The following is a 26,067-nucleotide window of genomic DNA, read 5'->3' as shown; positions in this document are numbered from 1 at the left end:
CTCGCTGCTACTCTCGCTGCGGCCTCGCCCTCCGCCTGGGCGGAGCCGGCGCTGGATCCGGGTGTCGGTGCTGGCGGCCGCAGCTGCGGGGCGGGGGGTCGCGGCCGAGTGGGGACCGCAGCGACTTCGTGGGCGGATCCTTGTGTGCGAGGCGGGACCCGAGGTGAGCCCAGGAGCGAGCGCGCCGGCCAGCCCGCCGGTTCGCGCGTGCGCTATGACAGGGTTGAGCTGGGGTCCGCGCGAGACTGGGTCCCGCACCCCAATCGGCACTCCTGGCTCCTCTGGGTTCCCCGCCCCCGGCTGGTTCCGCGAGCGGTGGCGGGGTGGGCGAGGAGCCCAGCCGCGGGCGAGCGAGGGTGCCATATGGTGATGGGGGAGGCACCTGCTGGTGCAGGCGATGCAGTGACAGCTCGGATGCCAGCCTTGAGGGCTGGGGACCCCTAGACGGCCCTGAAGAGGGGCGGTGGTGGGGCGGGGGCCAGCCTGGAGGCCCTGCCCGAAGGACGCGTTGCGGTCCCTCCTCAAACCCGTTCTCCCGGAACACAGGGTGGGGTTGGCTGCGTTCTCCTTGGAAATGCACGGGGCAGAGAAACAGAAAACACCGAAAGCCGTTGAGAAATAGTTTTGCTTGGGCTTCAGAGAGCGACTCTAGACAGCTGGAGAAGCTGAACCCAGGGGAGCTTGGAAAGGCAGCCTAGATTAGGATGAAGAAGCATGCTGGTGTGTGGGCAGATAGGAACAGCAGGCCATAGGGTGGTGGGATTTGTGATCATTTAGTGGCTAGGATAGTTCCCTTGGATTTGATGACGTCCATTCCTGTCTGTGTGGGCCATGGCTTGGGTGAGTCAGCTTTGGCCAAGAGGGAGCCAGGCCCGGCCCCTTTGACAAATAAAACGGCAGGTACCCACTTGGGAACCTATCTGGACCTTTTAAACCATGCTGTGTTTATAGAAATTCCCCTTACCCTGGGGGACGGGGAAAGGGTTAAGTGGACTTGGAGGGGAGAGGACAGGCACCCCAGGGGCAGGCACCAGCTAAAGTCAACACCCAGGCCCTGATGGAGGGGGCTCTGTCTAGCTGGCAGTCACCCCCCCTCCAGCTCACACCTGGCCATACCAGCTGCTTGCGCTGGGCAAAGTCCAGCCTGCAGCCCATGCGACTTCCACACACACACACACACACACACACACACACACACCCGCAACTGGCCCTGAATTTTCACCTGTTACCTGGCTTCTGCGCCTCAAGGCAGGAGATGAGAACCTTTCACTATAAAGGCTCACTTTTGCCTTTTTTTTTTTTTTTTTTTTTTTTTTTGAGGCAGGTTCTTAAGGTAGCCCAGTTTGATACCAAACCTCCAGTGTAGCACAGGATGAGCCTGAACTCCTGATGCTTCTGTCTCTGCTCCCTGGCGCTGGAGTTGCAGGTGTGCACACCACACCAGGTTTACTGAGTGCTGGGGCTGGAACTTCAAGGTGAGCAGGCCCTCCTAAGTCATCCCAGCCCTCAGCTTCACCTTGGTGTAAAGATTAAGCAGCAGCCACAGCCCTTCCACAGCGGCTCCCCTGAAAATGTGAGTGTTTGTGTTGGGCACAGCTGTGTCTCTTCAGAGGCCAGCGCCGGTGTGGAGAAGGGCTCAGCAGAACATAACAGCAATCGCTAAGAAGAGCCTAGCGATGCACACCTGTAAGCCCAGCTCCAGAGGCAGGGACCAGAAGTGTTGGGTCCTCCTCCACCACATGGAGCGCTTGAGGCTAGCCTGAGCGGCATGAGACCTTCTCTAAAAGAATGAAAAAGAAGAGGAGTTGTGGGGTGATGGCTTAGCTGTTAAGAGCAGCTTTTTCAGAGGACCTGGCTTAGATTCTTAGAGCCCGGGTCAGGCAGGCCACCTATAACCGCAGCCCCAAGGTGCAGCTACATACCTGTCAACCCCTTACACTTGGCTGTAGAGGCAGGAGTGGGAGACCAGACTAGGCTCCACAGTGAGACCTTGCCTCTTAAAATAAATAAATAGATAGAGAAACAAACACGTAAAACTAGGACTAGGGATGGTTTTGCAGGAAAAGGCAGCTGCGGCCCAGCCTGAGGACCTGAGTGTAATCCCAGAGCCACATGCTGGAAGAACCAATTCCTGAGCCCAAATGGGCCCACAGGCTCAGTTGTTGGCACTACCCCTTTCATGCTTCCCCTCTTTCACATCGGGACGTTTCTCCTCCGAGCAGATCCCACCAAGATGGCATCCGCTAGCGAGCCCCCTGCCAGCCCGAGGGATGCTGCCGACCAGAACTTTGACTACATGTTCAAACTGCTCTTGATCGGGAACAGCAGTGTGGGCAAGACGTCCTTCCTGTTCCGCTACGCCGACGACTCCTTCACCCCTGCCTTCGTGAGCACAGTGGGCATCGACTTCAAGGTCAAGACAGTCTATCGACACGACAAGAGGATCAAGCTGCAGATCTGGGTGGGCTGAGGAGCCGTGCCGGGAACCGGGAGGGCAGTGGGGAAGGAAGAGTTCCCAGCAGAGATAGGGCAGCTTGGGGCAGGAAGGTGTCTTTCAGCTCTGAGCTAAAGCCAGCAGGGTAAGGGAGCATCCCTGCCCTGGGTGGCCTGTGGAGGGACATGGTGGACAGAAGATGCCTGTTGGAAGCAGTGATAACTGTGAGGGAGACGCTGGGGACCATCTCGGATTCCCACGGAGGCTGCCTGGCTCAGAGCCACGTCCTGCTCCCAGCCCAGCTGTTGATATCATCGTGGTGACAAGGGGGCTAGGGTGGCAGATGGAGATGGTGGCCTGAGGCCACTAGAACATTGGTTCTTGGAAACGAGGTTAGGGAGGCTCAGAAATGGGAGGCAGCCCTGCTCACCGGTGCCCGTCCAGGGCAGAGCTCAGTCAGTGAACGGAGTTCTCAGCTTGGGAACTGGTGCGTGCCTATAGTGTCTCCCATTAGGCTGGGATTGAGGGCAGGACCATGGCTCCCCATTACACGGGGCCTGCAAAGGTAACACCACTCTTCTCCCATCAGACTGGGCTCACAAGAGTAGACCTGTGTCCCTCTCAGGGTCCTGCAGAGTCAGGTGGGGAGCAGGCGGCCCCTGGCTGACTCACTGCTGTTTGCCCAGGACACAGCAGGCCAGGAGCGCTACCGGACCATCACCACGGCCTACTACCGAGGAGCCATGGGCTTCCTGCTCATGTATGACATCGCCAACCAGGAGTCCTTCACCGCCGTGCAGGACTGGTGAGTACTGACTGGCGACTGACATGCCGTGGGCCTCTGTTCTGCCCCTTCCCCATCTCTAACCTCCCTCGCCATGTCTACAACTCCACAGGGCTACACAGATAAAAACCTATTCCTGGGACAACGCCCAGGTCATCCTTGTGGGGAACAAGTCCGACTTGGAGGACGAGCGGGTGGTGCCTGCTGAGGATGGCCAGAGGCTCGCTGATGATCTCGGTTAGTGCCCAACCACGGCCACAGGTCGTGTCTCCCAGCTCCAAACCCTCATCCTCACCCTTAAACCCCATTCCCACAGTGGTTAAAAGAGGGTCTGGTGCGGGGAGAAAGAAAAACACCCATGTGTTAGGGCTAGAGAGATGCTTTTGGGTGAGTGAGTGAGATGCTCTTGTTGTGCAGGCATTAGGCTCTGAGTTCGAGTCCCCTGCACCCGCATAAAAGGCCAGACATGACCACACCTGTATACATAGCACACACACACCCCTTCATGCCTGGAACTCCAGCACCGTGGGCTGTCTGCACATGAAGCAGGCAGTCTACTACTGAGCAACACTACCACCGTAGGCTTTAGTTTTTTAGTTTTGGGGACAGTCTCACTGTGTCACCGAGGCTGAACTTCGAACCCAAGATCCTTCTGTCTTAACTTCCCAAGTTGCTGGAACCGCAGGCTCTCCTTTTCATTCAGGGTATTGATTTGTTGTAGGGACTGAGTTTTCATTCTGTGGGGAAGACTCTGCAACCCACATTGACCTGTAAAGATTCAAGCCCAGCAGCGCTCACACCTAAATCCTAAAGCATGCCTAAATGGTGCAGGAACTTGCAGCAGAATTTCCATGAGCTGGAGGTTGGCCTCCCCTAGGGAACAGACACTCTTAAATAGACAAGGGCTAGAGAGATGGCTCAGCAGTTGAGAATACTTTCTGGCATCAGTTGTGGTGGTGCATGCCTTTAATCCCAACACTCAGGAGGCAGAGGTAGTCAGATTTCTGTGAGTTTGAGACCAGCCTGGTCTACAAAGTGAGTTCCAGGAAACCTTGTCTCAAACAAACAAACAAAGGGCTGGAGAGATGGCTCAGAGGTTAAGAGCACCAGATGCCTTCCAAAGGTCCCGAGTTCAGTTCCCAGCAACCACGTAACCATCTATGGTGAGATCTGATGCATGGTGATGCACACATGCGTGTCTTCTGGCCTGCATGTGTACATGCAGGCAGAATACTATATAAATACATCTTTTTTTTTTTAAGTTTAAAAAAGAAACCAAAAAAGATTTTTATTTATGTATTTGACTTTTATGTCCCTTTAAAATTATTCATTACCAAGTGTGTGCCTCAGTGCACATGTGGAGGTCAGAGGGAACCTCAGGAGTAGGTGTTTGCCCTCCACTGTGTGTCCCAGGGCTTGATCTCAGGTCAGTCAGGCCTGAACAGCATGTGCTTTTGCAGGCTGAGCGCTCACTGACTCCCTCCCTTGCTTGGACTCGGTGCTGGGAATCAAACCCAGGGCCTTATGCATGTCTCCTGTTGCACTTGAATTTTTTATTTGATAGAGGGTCTAAGTTTGTAGCTTAGGCTGACTCTGAAATCAGCAGCCTTCCTGCTTGGCCTCCCCCGTGCAGGGATTACAGGTGCGCGACCGTGCCCTAATTTTATTAGGTTCGTGTGTGCATGCGCATACAGGTGCAGACAGGAGGACGTTGGGTGTCACCCTTTCTCTGAGACAGGTTGGCACACTGGTCTGGAGCTCCACAAGGGGCCTAGGCTGGCTGGCCAGCAAGATCCATCAGCCTCCACTTCCGCAGGCCTGGGATTGCAAGCGTGTGAAGGAGAGTGGGGGAGGGGACTGGAATCTGAACCCAGGTCCTCATTCTTACAGGGCAAGCACTTTTCCATCTGGCTATCATCTCCGTAGCCCCCATTACACTGTTTTAAATTACACTGTATTTTTATTTTTATTTTTTAGGGATTGGGGGCCAGGTTTAGAGACAGGGTTTCTCTGTGTAGCCCTGGCTGTCCTTGAACTCTGTAGACTAGGCTGGGTTTGAACTCACAGAGATCTGCCTGCCTCAGCCTCCCGAGGGCTAGGATTAAAGGCATGCATCGCTTTGCACGTGTCTGCACCTTGTGTGCTGTGGAGGCCAGAGGGGAGTCAGATCCCCTGAAGCTGGAGTTATAGGCAGTTGTGAGCTGCCATGTGGGTGCTGGGAATCGAACCCAGTTCCTCTGGAAGAACAGCCAGTGCTCTTAAGCACTGAGCCATCTCTCTAGTCCTGCTATTTAGTGTCTGTGTGTGACACACGCTCATGCACATGCACACATCTGTGGAGGTCTATCCTTGGGTCTTGTAGATTTAAACCATCAAACCTGGCAACAAGCACCTTTACCACCGAGCCGTCTCTCTGTCTCCTGAAGACACTTGGCTAGGCACAGTGGCATAGCCTGTAATCACTGCGCTCTGATAGCTGAGGCAGGAGGCTTGCTGAGTTGGAGGCTGCATGAATCATTTCAACATTGCTACTCAGTGAGGCTTTGCCTCGGGACTTCAGAAAGGTCGCAGAAGGCTGTAAAGGACCCTAGAATCTCCATTCGAACCATCAGACATGGCAGTGGCCACTTGTCATCCCAAGGGGCTCATGGGCTAGCCTGATGACTTAAGTCACTGAGAGATCGTGTGTCAGACAAAAAAAAAAAAGGCGATGGCAGCTGTGGGACAACACAGCCACACACATGCACCCCCCCACACACACAGCAGGTCAGGCAGGAGTGAGAATACAGGTATGAACCATTGTACCCTCGAGGTCCAGCCCCTTGGGACTCACACGACTGTAGCAACTCTCCGCACCTTCTGCCCACCCAGGCTTTGAGTTCTTTGAGGCCAGCGCCAAGGAGAGTATCAACGTGAAGCAGGTGTTCGAGCGCCTGGTGGACATCATCTGTGAGAAGATGAATGAGTCCCTGGAACCCAGCGCCAGCCCAGGCAGCAACGGAAAAGGCCCGACCCCTGGGGATACCCCACCCCCCCAGCCCAGCAGCTGCGGCTGTTAAGTGTGGCCCTTGACCTCCCCACACCCGGCCCCTCCTGCCTCTTCAAGGCCTGCAGCCAAGGTGGGAGCTTTGGGGGCCATCTCCAAGCTCAGGGCACTTCCATCTGGTCCCCTTCCGCCTCCTCTGGTACAGCTTCACCTCCACTTCTCTCCAGGCTCATATGCTCAGACAGTCCTGGTCAGAGCCCACAAACGGCAGGGCTCTGCTCAGCACTGTCTGAGGGCCTGGGACACCCATGCAGGTGCCTTTCGGGGGTGAGGGAGGGGCCACTCCGTGCCTTCCGCCTCAGAACCATTTCTCATGTGTGTGGTCCACTGAAGAATGTCACCGGTGTGGGTGGCTATCCAGCTCAGACCCAGCAACCTCTATAGCTCAGGTCCACCCGCTTGGCCTTAAAACTTGCCTGCGAACTGACGGCCAGCCAAGGTGGCAGGTCTGCCGTTTCCGCTCTCTGGTTCCCAGGCATCTACCAGAAAGCCTGATTCCTGGCTATACAAGGGCCAGAGTCAGAGCACCCTGGCACTGGAGTCTCTCCGAAGTGCCTTCCAAGCTTCCCCCGAATCCGCATCACCCAGCGTGGGTCAATCCACTCCCAGAATTAAATGTAGAACATTCCAGGCCCTACCCCAGGATAGGAGTTGCCCCACCCTTAGCAATGGAGCTTTCTGTCAGTTCATCTCACAGCCAGGGGACCGAGCTACCCGCCCAGGCCCCCGTCTGTCTGCCTGGTGGTGTTTTAAGCAAGAGCTTTACAAATCTCACATCCTGTGTGGAGAAGGAAGTGGAGAAACCAACTCGCAGCGGGTGTGTCCTTGCTGCTCAGTTTCTGACAGCAGGATTTGGGTTTCTCCATCTGAGGACTCTTGTGTAGACCTGGTGTCTGTATCATCCCCTCATCAGTGGGCCCCGGGACGCCGGGGTTCAGGGAGAAGACGGGGAGGAGGCGCCAGTGGGCAACCCAGTGCTTTTGCTTGTACCTCGTGGGAGCGACTGGCCCTCCTGTGAATTGGGATGGACTGCAGGTTGTGACTGATGTCTCTGCAAAGCTTGGGACTTAGCTCCTAGGATTCTCTCCAGCTAGGAGGTCCTTCCTCCTCAGCAACCAAACTCTGACATCTCATGATTCCGATGACACCAGATGATCAGCATCCACCCAGAGGTGAACCACAGTGTCTGGGTCAGGTTCAAATGCATTTCTCACCTGCCAGCGGCTGTCCTTGGGCGTCAGGATGAAGCTGTGTTTGTACAAAGTGGGTGAAGGGGAGTGGGTAAATCATGCTAGCAAAGTGAGGGAGTCTGAGCACTTGGAGGAGAGTCAGTTTTGGTTTTTTTTTTTTTTTAAATGTTGCTTTATCATTAAATTGTCCAAACAGCTGAAATTAAGATTCAACAACCTCCTGGGTATGGTGGCACACACTTTTGACCCCAGCGCTGGGCAGGGTCTCTTGAGTTAGAGGCCAGTCTGGTTTACAGCCTTCCAGGACAGCTGGTCTCCACACAGAAACCCTGTCTCAAAACACCAACAAAGAATCCGGCAGTGTCTGGAGCTAGCTCTGTTGCTGGTGTTGCCCTGGTGTGTTGCAGAGGGTCCTGGGTTGAAATCCCAGAAACAGGGATTTCACAGAAACTATGCGTGCGGCTCAGGGATGTCATCCTAGCAGAAGCAGGAGGATCAGGAAGTTTGGGGTCACCTCTGATGACTATCCAGGTGCTTCGAGGCCAGCCTGGACCTATGAGACTGTCTCATACATGAAAAGCCTGTCAAAGATTGTCTTGAACAGTCCATTGTTCCTGAGCTAGTTTCCTGCATAGTGGTGAGCAGCCAGTCCTTAGCCAAGGCCATTCCTGTCATTTCCCGTCCACAAAATCACCTCTCACTGGCTCTTGGACTTGGGCTCCGCTTCCTGTTGACATAAGAGGCTCCCCTGTAGCAACAGAGGAAACTACCTTGCGGTTTTCTTACAAGTGGGCATTTGGCTGGCGGGATGGCTCACCTGAGTCACTCGCCACCGAGCCTGGTGACCCGAGTTAGATCCTGGGATTCAGGAGGTGGTAGAAGAGAACCGATCCCTTTGAGTCACCCTCCGACCTCCGCACGTGTCCTGGTGAGCATGGGTGCACACAGTCAACGTAAGAAAACAAGAACTTTTTTTTTAATTGAACAATGCGCCATTTCTTCCTCCAATTAAGGGTGATAACTTCTTCCAGGAGTTTTTTTTTTTTTTAATTATTATTCTAAGGATGGGTGATGGGGTCACTGGCAAACAGAGGCTGCCTTCTGTACAGATGGCCAAGGGGGAGGGGAGCCTATCGAGTTTATAGATAGAAACTCTGCTGAAGACCTGGGGAGACTTACTTCTGTGCTGCAGGAGAATGCCCAGGGGTGCCCAGCCTCTGGCATCTTATCCCTTATCCCCCATGTCCTCCCAGGGAGCAAAGGCCATGACTGCAGTGGTCTAATGGTCTGGGACTTTTAGGTTTGGGTCTTGGTTCTTCTTGTTCTTCATGTTTGTGGGTCTCATGTCATAGCCCAGGCTGGCCTGGAACTCACAGAGATCCACCTGCCTCTGCCTCCCCAGTGCTGGGATTAGAGGCGTGCGCCACTGTGCCCAGCTGACTTTCCTTCCTGCTTCATGGTGGGATGCTAGGCCACACCACCATACCCTGTTTGATGCAGAGCTGGGATGGAGCCCAGGACTTCCTGCATGCAAAGCAAGCACTCTGCCAACTGGGCTATTTCCAAGGGGTGATTCTGCTCCTGGCTCTCCTGTGGCAATTCTGAAACAACACCAATCAACTCTGGTCTGGCTGTCCCTGTCCTCCAGAGTTGATGCCCAGTCCAGAAAAAAAAAAAAAAAGTGTACTTTTTCCAATGTGGCAATAAAGGCAGCTGTTTTGTCTGTGTATATTTTGCAAAAGTTCTCTGTAGAGCTGATGGTTGGCTGTGGTGCGAAGCGCCCTCACCAGGTCTGTGGCTGATTCTAGCCAGGCCCCGACCACTGGGTCTAGAAAGTTTTGCTTTGATACAGCTTTAGATATAGCTCAGTGGTATTTGCCTCCAAGTCTGGTGACCCAAATTTGATTCCTGGGATCCACACAGTGGAAGTCATATTCTTACAAGATGTCCTCGTGTCTAAGGATTTCTATTGTTGCCATGGAACACCGTGACCAAAAAGCAAGTGGGGAGGAGAGGGTTTATTTGGCTTACACCTCCATCTTTGAAGGAAGTCAAGGCAGGAGCTCAAACAGGGCAGGAACCTGGAGTCAGGGCTGATGCAAGAGCTTGCTCCCCACGGCTTGCTCATCCTGCTTTCTTATAAAACCCGGAACCACCAGCCCAGGATGGCTCCACCCACAGTGCGCTGGGCCCACCTCATCATTCACTAATTAAGAAAATGCATTTGAACTGGATCTTCTGGAGGCCTCTTCTCAGTTGCCGTTCCCTCTCAGATGATTCTGGTTTGTGTCAAGTTAACATAACACTACCCAGGACACCTCCGACCTCCACATACGTGTTGTGGTTACATTTGCCCATCACACCCCAAACATAAATGTATAAAACCCTTTCTGAAAGATGTTTTAGTTTATGCTTATGATTGTTCTGCTTCCATGTATGATGTGCAAGCCTAGTGCCCACAGAGGTCAGAAGAGGGCATTCGGAAGCCCTGGAACTGGAGTTATGGATGGTTGTGAGATGACATGGGTACTGGGACTTGAACCCACGTCCTCTGTAAAAGCAAACACAGCTGGAGAGATGGTGCAGCAACTAAGAGCATTTGTTGCTCTTGCAGAGGACCCAAGTTCATTTTTTAGCACCTATGCGGTGACTACAACCATCCATAACTCCAGTTCTGGGGATCTGCCGCCCTCTTCTGCTCTCCACAGGCATCAGGCGCATCCATAGTGCATACACATATATATACAGGTGGAACATTCATACACGTAAATAAGATATCAAAAACAAAAGAACAAGGAGGCCAGCTGGTGGCACAGGCCTTTAATTCCAGCACTCAAAAGGCGTAGGCAACTGGATCTCTGTGAGTTCAAGGCCAGCCTGGCATACACAGCGAGTTCTAGCACAGCCAAGGCAACATAGACCCTGTCTCAAAAAAACAAAACAAAACAAACAAAAAGAAAAGAAAAGAAAGGAAATGTCTGATGTTTTTCTGTACACAGTCCTGGCTTAAATGTGAACTTGAGGATGAAAGATGGCTTTTACAGAAAAATAACAGACTCAGGTTGTTCTACAACTTGATCACTTCATAGGAGGGTAGACACTTAGCTTTTCAGGTTGTTTGCCTCCGTTTGCAGTTATAGCCAAACTGACCATGGGAATTGGTCACCCCAAGTTTATTGATATTCATGGAGGCAGATGATTACATTGGTTTGATCCTCCTTGAGCTTGTTGCAGGACATTTGATCACACTGTGAACCCCGAGATTGTGTTGTTTACTGGAAAAAACCATTTCTAGATGTGGTGTGACTCAGCCCTAGCACACACCTTCAATCCAAGAGCTTTCTGCTTGAATGCTGTAAACAGAATTAAATCAATCATAGGTCAAGAAGTAGAGCAAGCAACCAGTTGACAGGAAGTAAACATAGGATTATTAAAGAAAAAAAAAACAGAGGAGGATGGATAGAGAAATACAGAGGAAGTATAAGGGAGAAAGATTCAGGTTGAGGGGTTTTTGAGACAGTGTAGGGGAAGGACGGATTGCTTCTGGGAGATCAGATGAGGAGGAAGGTCAGCTGGGTGCTTTCTTTGCCTCTCTGAGTAGCAAGCTTTTACCCCAGCATCTGGCTCCTGAGTCTGTATGGGTAAAAAGGAGCATTTGGTGCTCCAACAGTCCACACAGACTGAGAAATGCCAGCTGAGGACAAACTGAGAAGCCATCAGATTTGGTAAAACACCTGTGAAGTCCTCAAGGAGAGAGTTAAGTAATATTAAAAGGAAAAATCTTTTCCACATTAAGGATAGAAAACATAATACAGGGCATTAGGACCCTGTGTAGCAGTACTAATTTAGATGGCTTGAAAACAGAAGCAGAAAATGAAAGGTAATGATTGAGATTAACATAATACTGATTATAATTGCTATCCGTCTGGTAATTCATATTTTGTCCTAAATGTCCATAGTGGGGTTTTTTTTGTTTTTTTTTTTGGTGCCAAAGATGAAAAGTGGATTGATAAGATACAAGCCTTAGAAAGACTTATAAGTGAAAATAATAAAAATACTCAGACACAGAAGAATTTAGACAAAAACCTACCACAACACAGCATGATGAAATTGAAGGGGGAACAACCCAAGGTTGTTAGAAAACCAGCCTTAAGCCAGGCGTGGTGAAGCACAAACCAACTTTAGTTTATCCAGCTACCATACAAGAACTTTCAGCAGACGATAGGCACCCACAAGGACACGGAGAAGTTAAGTGGGCTCCATTAGAGATAACAGATTTGAGGTGATTTAAGGAAGTGCTCATTTCATGTGGTGTGCATTCAGAACAGAATTATACCCAAAGACCGGAAGGATTTGGCAACAGCAATATTGGAAGCTAGTCCTCAGTTACAGTTGTGAATATGGTGGCCAGAGGAAGTGAGGGCCATAGAATGGTGAAATAGGACTAGGGGTATTAATGTTTCTCCAGATTAGTTTCTTAGGGGAAGGTCAATATGCTGGATTACAAAGGCAGCTTGAATCTGATGATCACCTTTTGATACTGTATCGTCTAACAGCTTTAAACGCTTGGAATAAGGTTGAAAACTCAGGAAAGGTCTGAGTCATTTTCTAAAATTATACAAGGGCCAAAAGAAGCCTTTACTGATTCTTTTCCACAAAGATTGACTTCAGCTGTAACTAGGATACTGTTGTTGTGGGTTCTGGTACAGCTGCACACCGACCACTCCAACACCAGACTCAGGTTATCCGGTGTTCACTGAACGCCGAACAAAAACTGACCGGTCAGGGACACAGCCTGGATTTGGGAACCAGACTGTGATGCCGGACTGTTTCTAAGGTAGGTCTTTTATAAGAAAAACCGTAACCAGGTAGCAGCCAGGCAACCAGGTGGGAAGCAAGGGGAGGGCAGCATTACATCGTTTGGATGAGCAAAACCTGAGAGGGACTGACTTTGTTCCAAGTATGTTGTATCTAGTAGCCAGACAAAGCTTTTTAAGCTGACTGACTGGAATTTAGGATAGGAGAGCTCTTAGGGCTTTCCAGCTTTCTGGGAGAAAGGAACATAGCAGGATGTTACGATCTTTGACTCTAACTAAACACACACTTATCTTTACCTCAAGCAGAACATGCATTTATCATCGATTGCTTTAGTCTAAGCAGCAAATATTGAACTACTGAATTGTATTCTGGAACGGGCCTGAGAACTTGAACTTAATTTCACCTTATGATCAAAATGGAGACTTGCAGGCAAAATGGCTTCTTATATGCTAAAGGCGAAAGCAGGTGTTAACAGAGGAGCTACAGTAATGCTAAGAGCTAAAGTAGGTCTCAACAGGAGTAGAGTTAGGTAAAAAGTTTAAGCAGGTTACAACAATATCAGATTCAGAAGTCAGTCAAATATTAATCTGATCTTTGGGTTTTGAAAATGCTAATTCAGGGTTGAGCACTGTAGCACAAAGTTGAGCATGTAATCCCTGCACTCGGGAGGCAGAGGCAGGCAGACCTCTGAAGTTGAGGCCAGCCTGGTCTACAAAGCGAGTGCAGGACAGCCAAAACTACACAGAGAAACCTTTTCTAAAAAAAAGCAAATTCAGAATGCAAAGGGGTGATTAGGCTTTAAGGCAGAGAGACATCAGTAGAGAAATGGATTCGCAATATGGCTCATATTGGAGTTCACATTTATAATGCTACTCTAAAAGTTTTAAGAAAAATCAAAATGTCAGACATTTCAGTTGTGTTAAGCAAGGTCATTTGAAAAGGGATTATAGGCAAGACATTCCTAGAAATAATGTTTGGCTTTTTTTTCCTGGAGATAATCCAAAAGGAAGGCCTCAGTGTTCTGGAGTACACAGAAAGTGTGGCAAGGGTCGGCTTTGGATTAACCAGTGCAGATCAACAAGGGACAGGCAAGGGAGCCCTTGCCGTCAGGGAAATACCCTAGGGGCCCCCTCAGGCCCCAATATCAAATTCGATTCAGTCGTTCCCTGTCGGCATTGGAGAAACCCATCCATAGAGTAATTAAAAAGCAATGCTGCTCTGGGTGTAATCAAGGGCAGAACAGCTTCAGTAGATAAGACAAAAAATTCAGGCGAGACCAGAAAACAAGTATTTTGGCAAACTACTATAAATAACCAAGAGACCAAAGCTAAAAATACAAATAAATGGCATTGGAATTGAAGATTTAGTAGACACAGAAGCAGATGTAACAATAATTTCACCAAAATCTTTGCATCCAGATTGGGCTCTTCAGGAGGCAAACACTCAGCTTCTAGGGACTGGAACTTTATTTCAGGTAAAACCAAGTGCAGGATGGGTCACATGTGTAGGTCCAGTAGAACAAATAGGAGAATTAAGGCCACATGTGGCTAACACAGCCATGATTTCATGGGGACACAATTTGTTGTAGCAATGGAAAACACAGCTTAACTTTCATCCAATCTCAGAAACGAGCCATGAGATAAAGGATGCTTCTGAGGAAACTATTAAAGGGTGTTATCAAGAATCACAGACCATTCAGCCACAGACCATTCAGCCACAGACCATTCAGCCACAGACCATACAGCCACAGACCATTCAGCCACAGACCATACAGCTTGTACACAAGCAGGACACCCCAGCTGTTGGCTTTTCAAAGGTACCAACTGCCCTATCTTTAAAATGACAAACCTGTCTGGGTGGAACAATGGCCTTTGACAACAGAAAAATTACAGACTAAAGACAGCTGGGACAGGAGCAACTAACTGTTCAATATACTGAAGAATCAACCAGTTCTTGGAATTCTCCTATATTTGTCATTAAAAAGAAATGTGGAAAATGGAGAATGTTAACAGATTTGAGAGAATAAGGTGATTACGCAATTGGCTCCTTACAGCCTAGAATTCCCTTACCTTCTTTATTACCTAAGGGCTGGTGTATATAGAGATTGATTTAAAAGACTGCTTTTTTTTTTTTTAACCATACCTTTACAAGAGCAGGATAAAGAAAAATTTTCCTTCCTAGTGCCTACTTACAACACTGCTCAACCTGTTAAAAGTATCAATGAAATTTCTTCCAAAAGGACTGATAAATAGTCCAACACTGTGTCAATGTTTCTTACTGGATGATTCTGTACAGATACCTTAAAAAAATGTTTGATGAAGTAAAGAGTATTTTGCCTTGCTGGGGATTACCGATTGTTCCTGAAAAAAAAAAAAAAAAAAAAAAAAAAAAAAAAAAAAAAAACTACAAAGAGGAGATTCTATCAATTATATAGGACATAACAGCCTTACAGAAAATTCGACCAAAGAAAGTATAAATCAGGAGAGCTCAACTACAAACTCTTAATGATTTTCAAAAATTGCTGGGAGATATTAATTGGCTCTGGCCCACCATGGGATTAATTACCCAAGAGCTAAGTAATTTATTTCAAACCCTACAAGGTGATAAGAACTTAAATAGTCCGAGAAAATTGTCTGCTGAGGCTGAGAGAATTGGCTCTGTTAGAAAAGCGATTACAGGATGTGCATGGGGACTGCCCAAGCTTTGGAGCCAAAGCTGGATTTTATTATAGTTATTTTGCATTCTACTCATTCTCCCACAGGGAAGTCTTAGGCAGAGAGAAGATAATATCTTAGAATGGGTATTTTTAGTACACAAACAGAGTAAAAAATTAAAGACCTATGTAGAAAAGGTTTCTGAATTGATTCTGAAAGTCTCTGAAAAATGGGACTTCATCAATTAACAAGAATAGAGTCAGCAGAAATTGTGGTACTCTTTACTAATGCTGAAATTGCCTTATTATGGGCAGAAAATGAACACTGGCAAAGAGATTGCAGTACTTTTTTTGGGAAAGATTAACAACAAATATCCCCAAAGCAAGAGATGTCAGTTTATAAAAAGTTTTAATTGGAGCTGGGCATGGTGGTGCTAGCTTTTAATCCTAGCACTCAGGAGGCAGACGCAGGCAGATCTCTGTGAGTTTGAGGCCAGCCTGGTCTACAAAGTGAGTCCAGGACAGCCAAGGCTACACAGAGAAACCCTGTCCCCCCAAAAAAAATTTTTTTACCAGTTCCCTTTCATTATACTATGAGACATAATAATGTCAACAAATTAATGTTCATCTGTTGTGAGAATGTTCTTCCTGGGCTTGTAGGGTCCCAATGACAAACCAAAGATCCATTTCCTCAGTGTTCATCCTGAGAGATCAATGAGATTATTTGTCTTACTGAGCATGAATGAGGGGTCCTTACAGGAACGTGGGTACCTGAAGCGCCACGCTGTAGAGTTCTCCCCCAGTTTGTGCCACACAGTGGAGCCTCGCCTCTCCCTAGATTATCCTGGTCTAAATACTCAACCTCTTCCCCAAATCACGAGGCCCCATGTGCTTAGGGCAAGAGTTGGGTAAGCTGGCTGGGAGTGAGGCTGGATACTCAGAACGAGGGTCCAAGACCCTCTGCACCTCCTCCTTCTTTGAAGGAACATCAACAGTCAATGAACATGGCAGTGGTCATCTTTTGTAAGCAGCATAACTGACCTTAGGGAGATAGCAGTTGTTTGGGATAGTGGTATACTACTTAACTATTATTATTATTATTGTTATTGTTACTATTATTGTTGTTGTTGTCGTTTTAAGACAGGGTTTCTCTATGTGGTCCTGGCTGTCCTGGAACTCACGGTGTATACAGACTGATGAGGCCTGCTCCTTTTGGGTGGCATAACTAGCCATTTCTGTTTCGGGCCTAACAGCCATATCGTCTCAGCTTGTTGCTGATATAGAAAAAAGAATCTCGGTACAAGGTCAGGTTGACCAAAAACTATGTTTATGTTCAGCGTACTCTGTGGCCTTGTTCCCAGAAGTTTCCCAACCGTAAAGGAAGCTGTCCCTGAACATAAACTTTACTTGGGATCAAGGTCAGCTAGACCTGCTTGTCCAGAGATCAAAAATAACTTGAGTCAGAGATGACTACCCTGTTCCGCTGTGCCCCTACACCTCCACCCCCAGGTGAGCTAACTGTGCTTTTCACCCTTTAAATGTGCCATACAGCCTCATCTCAAGGACGTGGTTCAGATCCCAAACTCACCACCTCCCTGAGCTTCATTTTAAGCTTCTGTACCTGAAGTGAGTTTTCTCAGCTTCCACCCGAAGCCCAGCATAGACCAGGCTGGCCTCAAACTCACAGAGAGCCAGCTGCCTCTACATACCAAGTGCTGAAATTAAAGGTGTGCACCACCATAGCTGGCACAACACAACGTTAATAAAAGATAGCTGGGCAGGGCTGGAGAGATGGCTCAAAGGTTAGGAGTACTGGCTGCTCTTCCAGAGGTCCCGAGTTCAATTCCCAGCACCCACATGGTGGCTCACAACCATCTATAATGAGATCTGGTGCCCTCTTCTGGCATGTAGCTATATATGCAGACAGAATATTGTATAGATAATAAATAAATCTTAAAAAAAAAAAAAAAGATAGCTGGGCAGAAACTACATGCATAAGACAATGTACTATCAGGGCAGTACTATCAGCGCACACCTCTCCAGCACTGGAGAGGCAGAGGCAGGTGGGTCTCTGAGTTCCAGGCCAGCCTGGTCTACAGAGTGTGTGTTCTAGGACGGCCAGGGCTACACAGAGAAATACTGTCTTGAAAAACAAGACAAACAAACAAAAAGAAGGAAGAAAGATAAAAGATAATATACTAAATATTACCTGTGTATACACTGCTAAACCACGAGGCTTTGAAAGTTCCTAGGTAAATCTTATAGAAAACACAGGACAGTCTTCATACAGTGCATGGAGCCCTAGCAAACTATGCTTTTGGTTTTGAATGTGCAGGTAGCAGACACAAAGATGCAACAGACACATAGCAAAGCACCATCAAACTGACGCTCGCTCACAGCATCCATCAAAACTCAGCTAAAAAAAAATCCCTGTTACTGTCGGAGCCAAGCAGTGGTGACACACACCAGTGACCCCAGCACTCAAGAGGCAGAGGCGGGCGGATCTCTAAATATAAGGCCGGCCTGTTCTCCAGGTGAGTTACAGGACAGCCGGGGCTACACAGAGGAACCCTGTCTTGAACCTCCTCCCTCGACCCCCCCCCCAAAAAAAAGTTACTGTTGGGAGACCTTTTACAGAGGTCCTCCCTGTCCTCTCCATGGATGACATGGATGAACATCCCACTAGCCATTTTACTACAGAAATCTTTACATCACAAGACAAATTATACTACACAAAAGTATGTTCCTTTATTCAAACTGAACTCATTGGCTCGCAATGGACAAGAGACGCGCTGTGGAGTCCAGGGACAGCGCTGAACCGAAGCGCCTGTTTGTCTTATAACCGACATGAATTGGACCAGATAAGTCTTAATCTACCTGTTGAGCTGTGTACTGGGAACGAGGATTAACAAGAGAGAGAAACCTGAGTCAGATACCAGACAGAACCCTCTTTTTGAAGGGTCACCCTTCAAAATTTTACCAAAATATCAATTGCTAAATGTTAGCAATGAATACTCAGGAGCCAGGTGCGGGGTGAAAGCTGGCTAGCTCAGAGAGGCAGAGAAAGCACTCAGCTGACCTTCCTTCTCGGCTGACCTCCCAGAAGCAACCCCTCCCTCCCCTACACTGTCTCAAAAACCACTCAGACCGAATCTTTCTCCCTTCTCCTTCCTGTGAGTCTCTCTATCGTCTTCCTGACTTCCTTTCCTCTCTATAATATTTTTTTCTTAATAATCCTATGTTCACTTCCTGACAACTGGTTTCTTGCTCTACCTCGTGACCTATGATTGACTTATTTAATTCTGTTTAAAACATTCAAGCAGAAAGCTCTTGGATAAAAGATGTGTGCTAGGGCTGAGCCACACCACAGCCAGAAACAGGTTTTTCCGGGAGACGACACAATCTCAGGGTTCCAAGTGTGATCAAATATCCTGCAACATTTCCCCCTCTGTCTAAACAAAAAGGGAACTTTTAGCTCTAACACAGCCTAGCTATTTACAATAACGAAGCGACTCCTGCTAAGCTTCCCACGATGCTCAGCTTGGTTGTATTTGACTGTTTTAGGATTAAGCATTTTTGGATTAAGTATTTCTGAGTTCAAAGTTCTGTAACATGTTCATGTCTGTGTCCTATGACAGCAATTCCAGTGTCCTGAGCAGAGCAGTTCCTAGTCCGAGGCTGATTTTTAGGTGGTGTTTGTCAGATTGGTGGCAGTTCTGGCTAGGTAAAATGCAGCTGTCTACCCAAAGGTGTCTACTGTCTGTGCAGAGCTTTGGGCGGCAGAAGAGGCATGGGGCAGTTTGGTCCAGGCAGATTTGTCATTTCAGGGTCCATCACCTTCCTGGAGACCTCAGAAGTTACCATTAGGAATGGCTTCTTGCAGAGAACTTAAACATTTTTAAATGCCATATTCAGCAGATCCCTGAAAGGTTTGAGGACCACAATCTAGTAAGTATGTCCGAGGTACACAAACTTTGGTCCTAGCTACTTGCTTCAGACTCACACCTGAGAACACTACAGGAAGCTAGAAGAAGCTTTCCTCTAGGTTTAGTTAGTACTCTTCGTGACTACTAGTATCATGACAGAAAGTTTATATATACTTAGTAATCTTAGAGACTTTTAGATAATATCTATACCTTAAAAAAGTTTAAGAGAATCAAATGAAAACAAAAAGACTATGAAATTAGTGGCAACAGAAGAATCCCTTATTTTTGTTTTCCTCTGTCCTATACCAGGTGGCTCTTCTGATATGAGGCAAAAATTTTGGATGCATGGGTTTAGAGAAGGAGCGAGCCACGCACCAACCCCAAAGCCAGCTTTAATTTTTAATTGAATTGGGACCACAGAAAGACCGCTTGCCACTTATGTCGGTAGAGGGCAGCAGAGACAAGCATTTGGGAATCTGCCCGGCTGGCCAGCCTCTTGTTGGGAAGAAGGGAGCGCTTGCCTGGGCTGTGGCGAGAAGGGGCCACCGCTGGGGCACGATGGTGGCATGGGTGCTAGCACCAGTTCAGGGCTCTGAGCTGGGATTTCAGCCCAGTCAGCTGGAGGTTGGCGATTTACTTTGCTAATTTACTTTTTCTTGGGACATTTTCCCCTTGATGATCTGTCCTTTTTCTTCAGATGTTTCACTTGTTCTGTGGTCTCTGGATTCCATAGTTGGATGCTTTTATTCGCCTGGAAAAATAAACACAAAACCCCGCCCCAACCCTAACTCTAGGGGGTTCCTTTTTTGTCAGGTTATATCTTTCCTAGGGCAAATATATATCTATCTATATATTGGAAACAGAAAAAGAATTATCTTCCAATTGAAATTTTTAAAATGCTATTGAAATTTTGAAACCAAAGATATTTTAGTGTGTGTGGATATATATACCTATATTCCCATTTCTCTTTATATATAAATTCAAAGTTTAACTGAATTTATTTATTGTTAGATCACAAAAGATATTCACTTTGAATTTCAGCTTGCCCTTCTTTTCTTTCTTTCTTTCTTTCTTTCTTTTTTTAAGACAGGGTTTTTTTTGTGTGTGTAGCCTTGGTTGTCCTGAACTTGGTTTAGAGACCAGGCTGGCCTTGAACTCACAGAGCTCTGCCTGCCTCTGCCTCCTCAAGTGCTGGGATTACAGGCATTCGCCACTGTGCCAGCTTCAGCCTGCCTTTTGCAAGTGACTTTTAAATGTGAATCACTGTAACCCTTATGTGTCTGCCTCTGCCTCCTAAGTGCTGCGATTAAAGGTATGAGCCACTGCCTGGCTATGGATTCCTTAGAACGGTTTTTCTCACAGAGTTGTCCTGGCTTAATTTCGTTCTCCATTTCCCCTTACATTTAAGTATTGGGGTGAATTTTCAAGTTTTTTTTTCTTTGGGTGTGTAATCTATCATTCTTGCTGACTTATTCTAAGTTTGTTCCCTAGCAAATTTAATATTCTTTGTTATTTTCAGACATTTTTTTCTGTCTTGCCTGTATGAGCTACACAAAACTTGATGACTTTGGTAAGGTTTCCTAGGTCTTTCCATTCATGCCTCCTGTGGCCGGTTGTCTTTGCCGTTTATCTGCCAGTTAGTGGGTTTACATCTTGATGCCGATATAGCTATGCCATTGCACAGGCAGTATGAGTTGGAGAAGATGGAGACTTTCCTTTTGCTTTCCTAGCTGCTTGTCTCCCAGCTAACAGTGCTGGTTCTGTGGTTCCTTCCTCAGCATTGGCCACTCCGTTCCCTGGTCACAGGCTGTCGCTTTCCATCAGTGGTTGGTGAACCCTCAGGGAACCATGTGTTAGACAAATGTTGTGACCGCTCTGTTGGTCCCCACGGTCCAATAGGCGTCTCTTTTGGGGGAGGGTGAGCAGTTTAGGAGAGGGAATTATAGGCAATGAGCTATTCCTCAGTTCAGGAAGGCACAGACCCCTTTGCTTCTGTATCCCAGTCACAGAGGAGTTAAAGTAGATACCTATTCCCCAGTAATGCCTTTCCTTCCATGAGTAAGCCGGTGAGGGCTCTGCGGGGATCACAGGCGTGTGCCACCCCACTCGGCAGGAAACTGGGATTTTAAAGAAAATTTTATCTGTGCATGTGTGTATATATATGTGTATGCATATATGTGCGCGCGCAAACACACACACACACACATATATTTGTTTGCTTTTTGAGACAGGGTTTCTCTCTGTAGCCCTGGCTGTCCTTAACGCTTTGTAGATTAGTCTGGCCTCAAACTCATAGAGATTCACCTGCCTCTGCCTCCTGAGTACTTGGGATTAAAGGTATGTACCACCACACTTGGCCTAAAAAAATTTTTTTTGAAGGATGTAAACATGGAACTTGTTTTAGTAAAGAAGGATTTATGTAAAAAAATATTAAGACAGATTTTTTCAGAATGGAAAACTAGAAAGATTATGCACACTATGATGTTCTGAGTTAGTTAAAGCATGTAAAGGGTGAGATTAATGATGGTGTATATGGGGGCTGGAGAGATGGCTCAGAGGTTAAGAGCACTGGCTGCTCTTCCATGCGGCTTTGTCAAATAGGACTAGATTGTGGAGAGTGTCCGGAACTTTACTTTTGGGCTGCTTCTTCTTTTTGGCTTTCCCACCAGACTTGAGTTCAATTCCCAGCAACCACATGGTGGCTCATAACCATCTGTAATGAGATCTGGTGCCCTCTTCTGGTGTGCAGGCACACATGCAGGCAGGACACTGTATACATAGTAAATAAATAAATCTTTTTTTAAAATATAATGTATATGGTATTAAAGATTCTAATGAGCTGGAGAATCTCTGTGAATTCTAGGACAGCCAGGGCTACATAGAGAGAGCTTGTCTCAAAATAAATAAAGAACAAAAGAACAGAGAGAGAGGGAGAGAGAGAGAAAGAGAGAGAGAGAGAGAGAGAGAGAGATAGAGAAAGTTCATTCCTAAGGTCAAAGATCTAAATGTATCTGTCTAAAATGTATGTCTAATCAAAGTTTATTTAGAAATGTCTGTTAAAACACTACACAAGGACATCTTAGTGAGGCTGCCCTGGCCGTCTCCACTCTCTGAGCTTCACGATGCCACCCAAGGACAACAAGAAGAAGAAGGATGCCAGAAAGTCAGCCAAAATAGACAAAGACCCAGTAAGTCTTGTGGCAAGGCCAAAAAGAAGAAGCAGCCCCAAGGTAAAGTTCAAGACAAGCTCAGCAACCTGGCCCTGTTTGACACAGCCACAGACAACAGACAGACAATGTATGGAAGTTCCCAGCTAGAACTTATTACTCCGGCTGTGGTCTCCAAGAGGCTGAATTGGCGGTTCCTTGGCCAGGGCAGCCCTTCAGGAGCTACTGAAGCTGGTTTCAGAGCACAGAGCCCAAGTGATTTACACCAGAGACATACAGCAATGACTAAGAGAACTGTTAACGATCCACGGGAACACACTCCCAGACACCAGACTTAAGTCTACGGGAGGTGTAATTTAGACCACTGTATCTCCCTAACATCTTCTTCTTGATAAAAAGGTGTTGCCCGCATGTAAGGCTTCAGGCGTTGGCTCACTGGAGCACCTGCCTGGAGCCAAGGGAGACGAGCCTGCTCTGTTTATAATCTAAAAATTAACCTGAGGTTAGCTACCTTGTGAGAAGGGAGTCACGGTGACTTCTAGCTGATACATCAGCTGTCAAAGGATGTGGAAGCAAATTTAGTTCTTCATCATGGAGACCAACCCTGGAGGCCAAGTTAAAACAAGGAGCCCCGCAGACAGGGGCTCTTGTGAGCCAATCAGGAGATTCTCATGGGAGCAGATGGTGGCTCACACCTTCAATCCCAGCACGTGAGAGGCAGAAGCAGACAGATTTCTGTGAATTCAAGGCCAGGCTGGTCTACAGATAGAGTTCCAGGACAGCCACGGTGAGAGCCAGACTCTGGGAGGGGGGAGGGCATGGGTGGAGGAGCACAAAACATACAGCTCTAATTGTCTGAGCAAGGTAGATCAGTTTCTCTCTTCAGAGGAGGGAGGGATGATACGAACAGGAGGCAGAAACTGGCTAGGAAGTTTAGGGTAAAAAGATCCCCAAAGGGACTGGTGAGATGGCTCAGCGGTTAAGATCACTGGCTGCTCTTCCAGAGCACCTGGGTTCGATTCTCAGCACCCACATGTCAGCTCACAACTGTCTGTAACTCCAGTTCCTGGGGATCTGACACCCACACACAGACATACCTGCAGGCAAAACACCAATGCACATAAAGTGAAAATAAAGAAAACCTTTTTTAAAAATCCCCAGAGAAAAGTTGGCCAGTTTCTTTCTCGAGTAAAAGCCAGAAATGTCCTTTGGATACTTGGCAATATAACTGACTCCAGATGGAAGTACCACTCAGGCCATAAAACTCAGCACTTAGGCAGCACCACCAGCCAAGATGAAAACAAAGACCTAATCCGTCAAAATCCAAAGTTCTGGGGATGTCTCTCAATGTACTAACCTTGCATTTTGGCTTCTGTAGTTCTGCTTCTGGCTGTTCCTGCTAACTGAAGTATGTCAGCCCAGAACACGCTTTTTTGCTTGAAAGCTCACCCTGAAAGAGGCTCAGGGCTGCACGGGGATCCAGAACACCCAGTGTAGTCGCTGGCTGGCTAATAAAGACTGTCTATTGGCCTGAACCCATCTCCAAGCATTCTCTGTTGTGGTGGGCCCCACACAACAGCGGCTTCAGCCTCGGCAGAGGCCAAAGATGCCAAGCGTGCTTTGGGAGCTCTGAGCTCTGCTCTGTTTCCTAAATGATCCTCCGTAGGGAGGCAGAAGTTAAAGCGGCGATTTTGTGAAGAGAAAAACCTTGTCAAGAGAGTAAGTAGCGTCTCTGGCCTGGGCGCAGACCTTATTCCAAAGGGGCCAGGTCAGCTCCTAGCCAAGGAGCTGGGCTAACCTTCAACCATGCTAATGAAATAGATGAAATAGGAGCCAGCTTGGGGGTGCGTGCCTGTCATCCCAGCCCTCAGGGAGGCAGAGGCAGGCAGATCTCTGTGAGTTCGAGGTCTACAAAGTGAGTCCAGGACAACCAAGGCTACACAGAGAAACCCTGTCTTGAAAAACAAACAACTCCCCCCCCCCCAAAAAAAAATGGAATAATTAATGTTTGTACCAGGGAAACCTAACAGCTCATTGAGATGATGATTACTAGACAGGAACTCCCTTGATATTGCAGATTGCAGTTTCTTACTCCAAGATAGGACAAAAAAAAAAAAAAAAAAAAAAAGGCCAACATCTCAGTAAGTTTGAAGAAAAGAATGTTTAAGGGGAATTTGTAAGAAATATCAACTATGAGCCAGGAGAGGTGGTGCACACCTGTAGGATAGCCTGGTCTACAAATCGAGTCCAGGACAGCCAAGGCTACACAAAGAAACCCTGTCTCGAAAAAACAAAACAAGCAAACTTGTGAGGTAGGACCTCAGCCTATGGGAAAAGACAGTTACCTTCTGAGTTAGAATGAAAAACAAGGCACGTCTGTTTTCTGTGTGTTCTCTCTGCTGGCAACATCCTCTGATCCAAAGAGGAAAGTCTGTGCCTGGCCTAATGGAGCACACGCTTACCCCCAGCACTCAGGAAGCAGAGATGGGAGCGTCTCTGTGAGCTCAAGGCCAGCCTCGTCTTACAGAGCGAGTTCTAGGACAGCCAGAGAGAGAGACCTCATCCCCATAAAAACAAAATAACAACAAAACCCCAAAGAGTAAAATTTTTCCTGTCCGGACACGTCAGTTGGAATGGTGGTCTCTTTTTTTGTGACCCCACACTTATTTCTAAGACTCTGATCTCCACATGCATGACCATATAGATACGTTCACACATACAAATAACTAATGTAAACAAAACAAAACAAAAACCTGTCTTCCCACAGCAGCTGGGAGCACCTATACACACCTGAGCTCTGTCCTCCCCATGGCAGCTGGGAGCACCTGTACACACCTGAGCTCTGTCCTCCCCACAGCTGCTGAGAGCACCTGTACACACCTGGGCTCTGTCTTCCCCACAGCAGCTGGAAGCACCTGTACACACCTGAGCTCTGTCCTCCCCATGGCAGCTGGGAGCACCTGTACACACCTGAGCTCTGTCCTCCCCACAGCTGCTGAGAGCACCTGTACACACCTGGGCTCTGTCCTCCCTACAGCAGCTGGAAGCACCTGTACACACCTGGGCTCTGTCCTCCCCACAGCAGCTGGGAGCACCTATAAACACCTGGGCAGGGGCACAGCCCCCCTCTGCCCAGAACCTTCCATGGCTCCTGCCCTAATAACAAATAATTACAAATCCATGGCGATAAATGTCAGGGTCCCAGCCGTGCCCACGTGAATGGACTCATGGCCTCTCTAACCCTCAGCCCTTCACTCACTCCTTATGCCCCTCCCCATGCTGGCCACTGGCCTGCCACAGGCTCCAGGCACTTCTCACTGGCTGGATGGCCCCTTCCCTAGGGGGTGAGTCACGCCATCTTCTCCTCTTTTCCCGGTCTTTGTGTGAGTCCTGCTCTATGTTCATTTCTATAATCTCTGACAAATGGCTTCATTCTCTTGCTCTCTCTCATCCTGTTGATTTATTCCTGTGTAGCTGAGAGCGGACACAAAGCCTTACAATCACTAAGTGTGTACTGTTCTTTGTAAAGGTTTCATGTATTTGTATTTATGTAGACGTGTGTATGTGTGTGCGCTCCTGCGCCATGGGGTGCCTCTAACGGTCAGGGGACAACTTTCAGGCGTCACTTCTCTCTTTACATCATATGGGGCCTGGGGGTCAGACTTAAGTACCCACTGAGCCATCTTGCTGGCCCTTTCTTTTTCTCTCTGCCTTTGGTTTTTGTTCTTTTGGGGCAGGATCTCAATTGTTAGCCTTTAAAAACTTCTTTAAAATCCACAACACAGGGGGCTGGGGAGATGGCTCAGCGGTTAGGAACACTGGCTGCTCTTGCAGAGGACCTGGGTTTGATTCCCAGCGTCCACTTGGTAACTCACAACCTTCGGGAACTCCCGTCCCAAGGGATCTGCTGCCGTCTCTGACCTCCGAGGGCACCAGGCACACACAGCGCACAGACAAACATTCAGTCCAACACCCGTATGCAAAATGAACACATCTCCCGCTTGGCTACTTTTCACTTTGTTAAATGGAGGTGGGGGTCACAGAGAGGA

The 26,067-nt window shown here is 47.9% G+C and overlaps 1 protein-coding gene across 1 annotated transcript; it reads left to right on the top strand.

Annotated features, from left to right (window-relative positions):
* The first annotated feature begins 3 nt into the window (after window positions 1–3).
* On the top strand, window positions 4–9,183 carry Rab3d (RAB3D, member RAS oncogene family). Its single transcript, XM_060370746.1, has 5 exons — window positions 4–163; window positions 2,223–2,461; window positions 3,121–3,239; window positions 3,331–3,455; window positions 6,090–9,183. Exons 2-5 carry the CDS (start codon window positions 2,234–2,236, stop codon window positions 6,275–6,277), a joined length of 660 nt encoding a protein of 219 aa, XP_060226729.1. The 5' UTR covers window positions 4–163; window positions 2,223–2,233; the 3' UTR covers window positions 6,278–9,183.
* The last annotated feature ends 16,884 nt before the right edge of the window (window positions 9,184–26,067 follow it).

The sequence above is a fragment of the Meriones unguiculatus genome, chromosome 1 (assembly GCF_030254825.1).
Source record: "Meriones unguiculatus strain TT.TT164.6M chromosome 1, Bangor_MerUng_6.1, whole genome shotgun sequence".
Classification (NCBI taxonomy): Eukaryota; Metazoa; Chordata; class Mammalia; order Rodentia; family Muridae; genus Meriones; species Meriones unguiculatus.
Note: the sequence above shows the minus strand (reverse complement) of the source record. Positions and strands in the feature narration are given on the sequence as shown.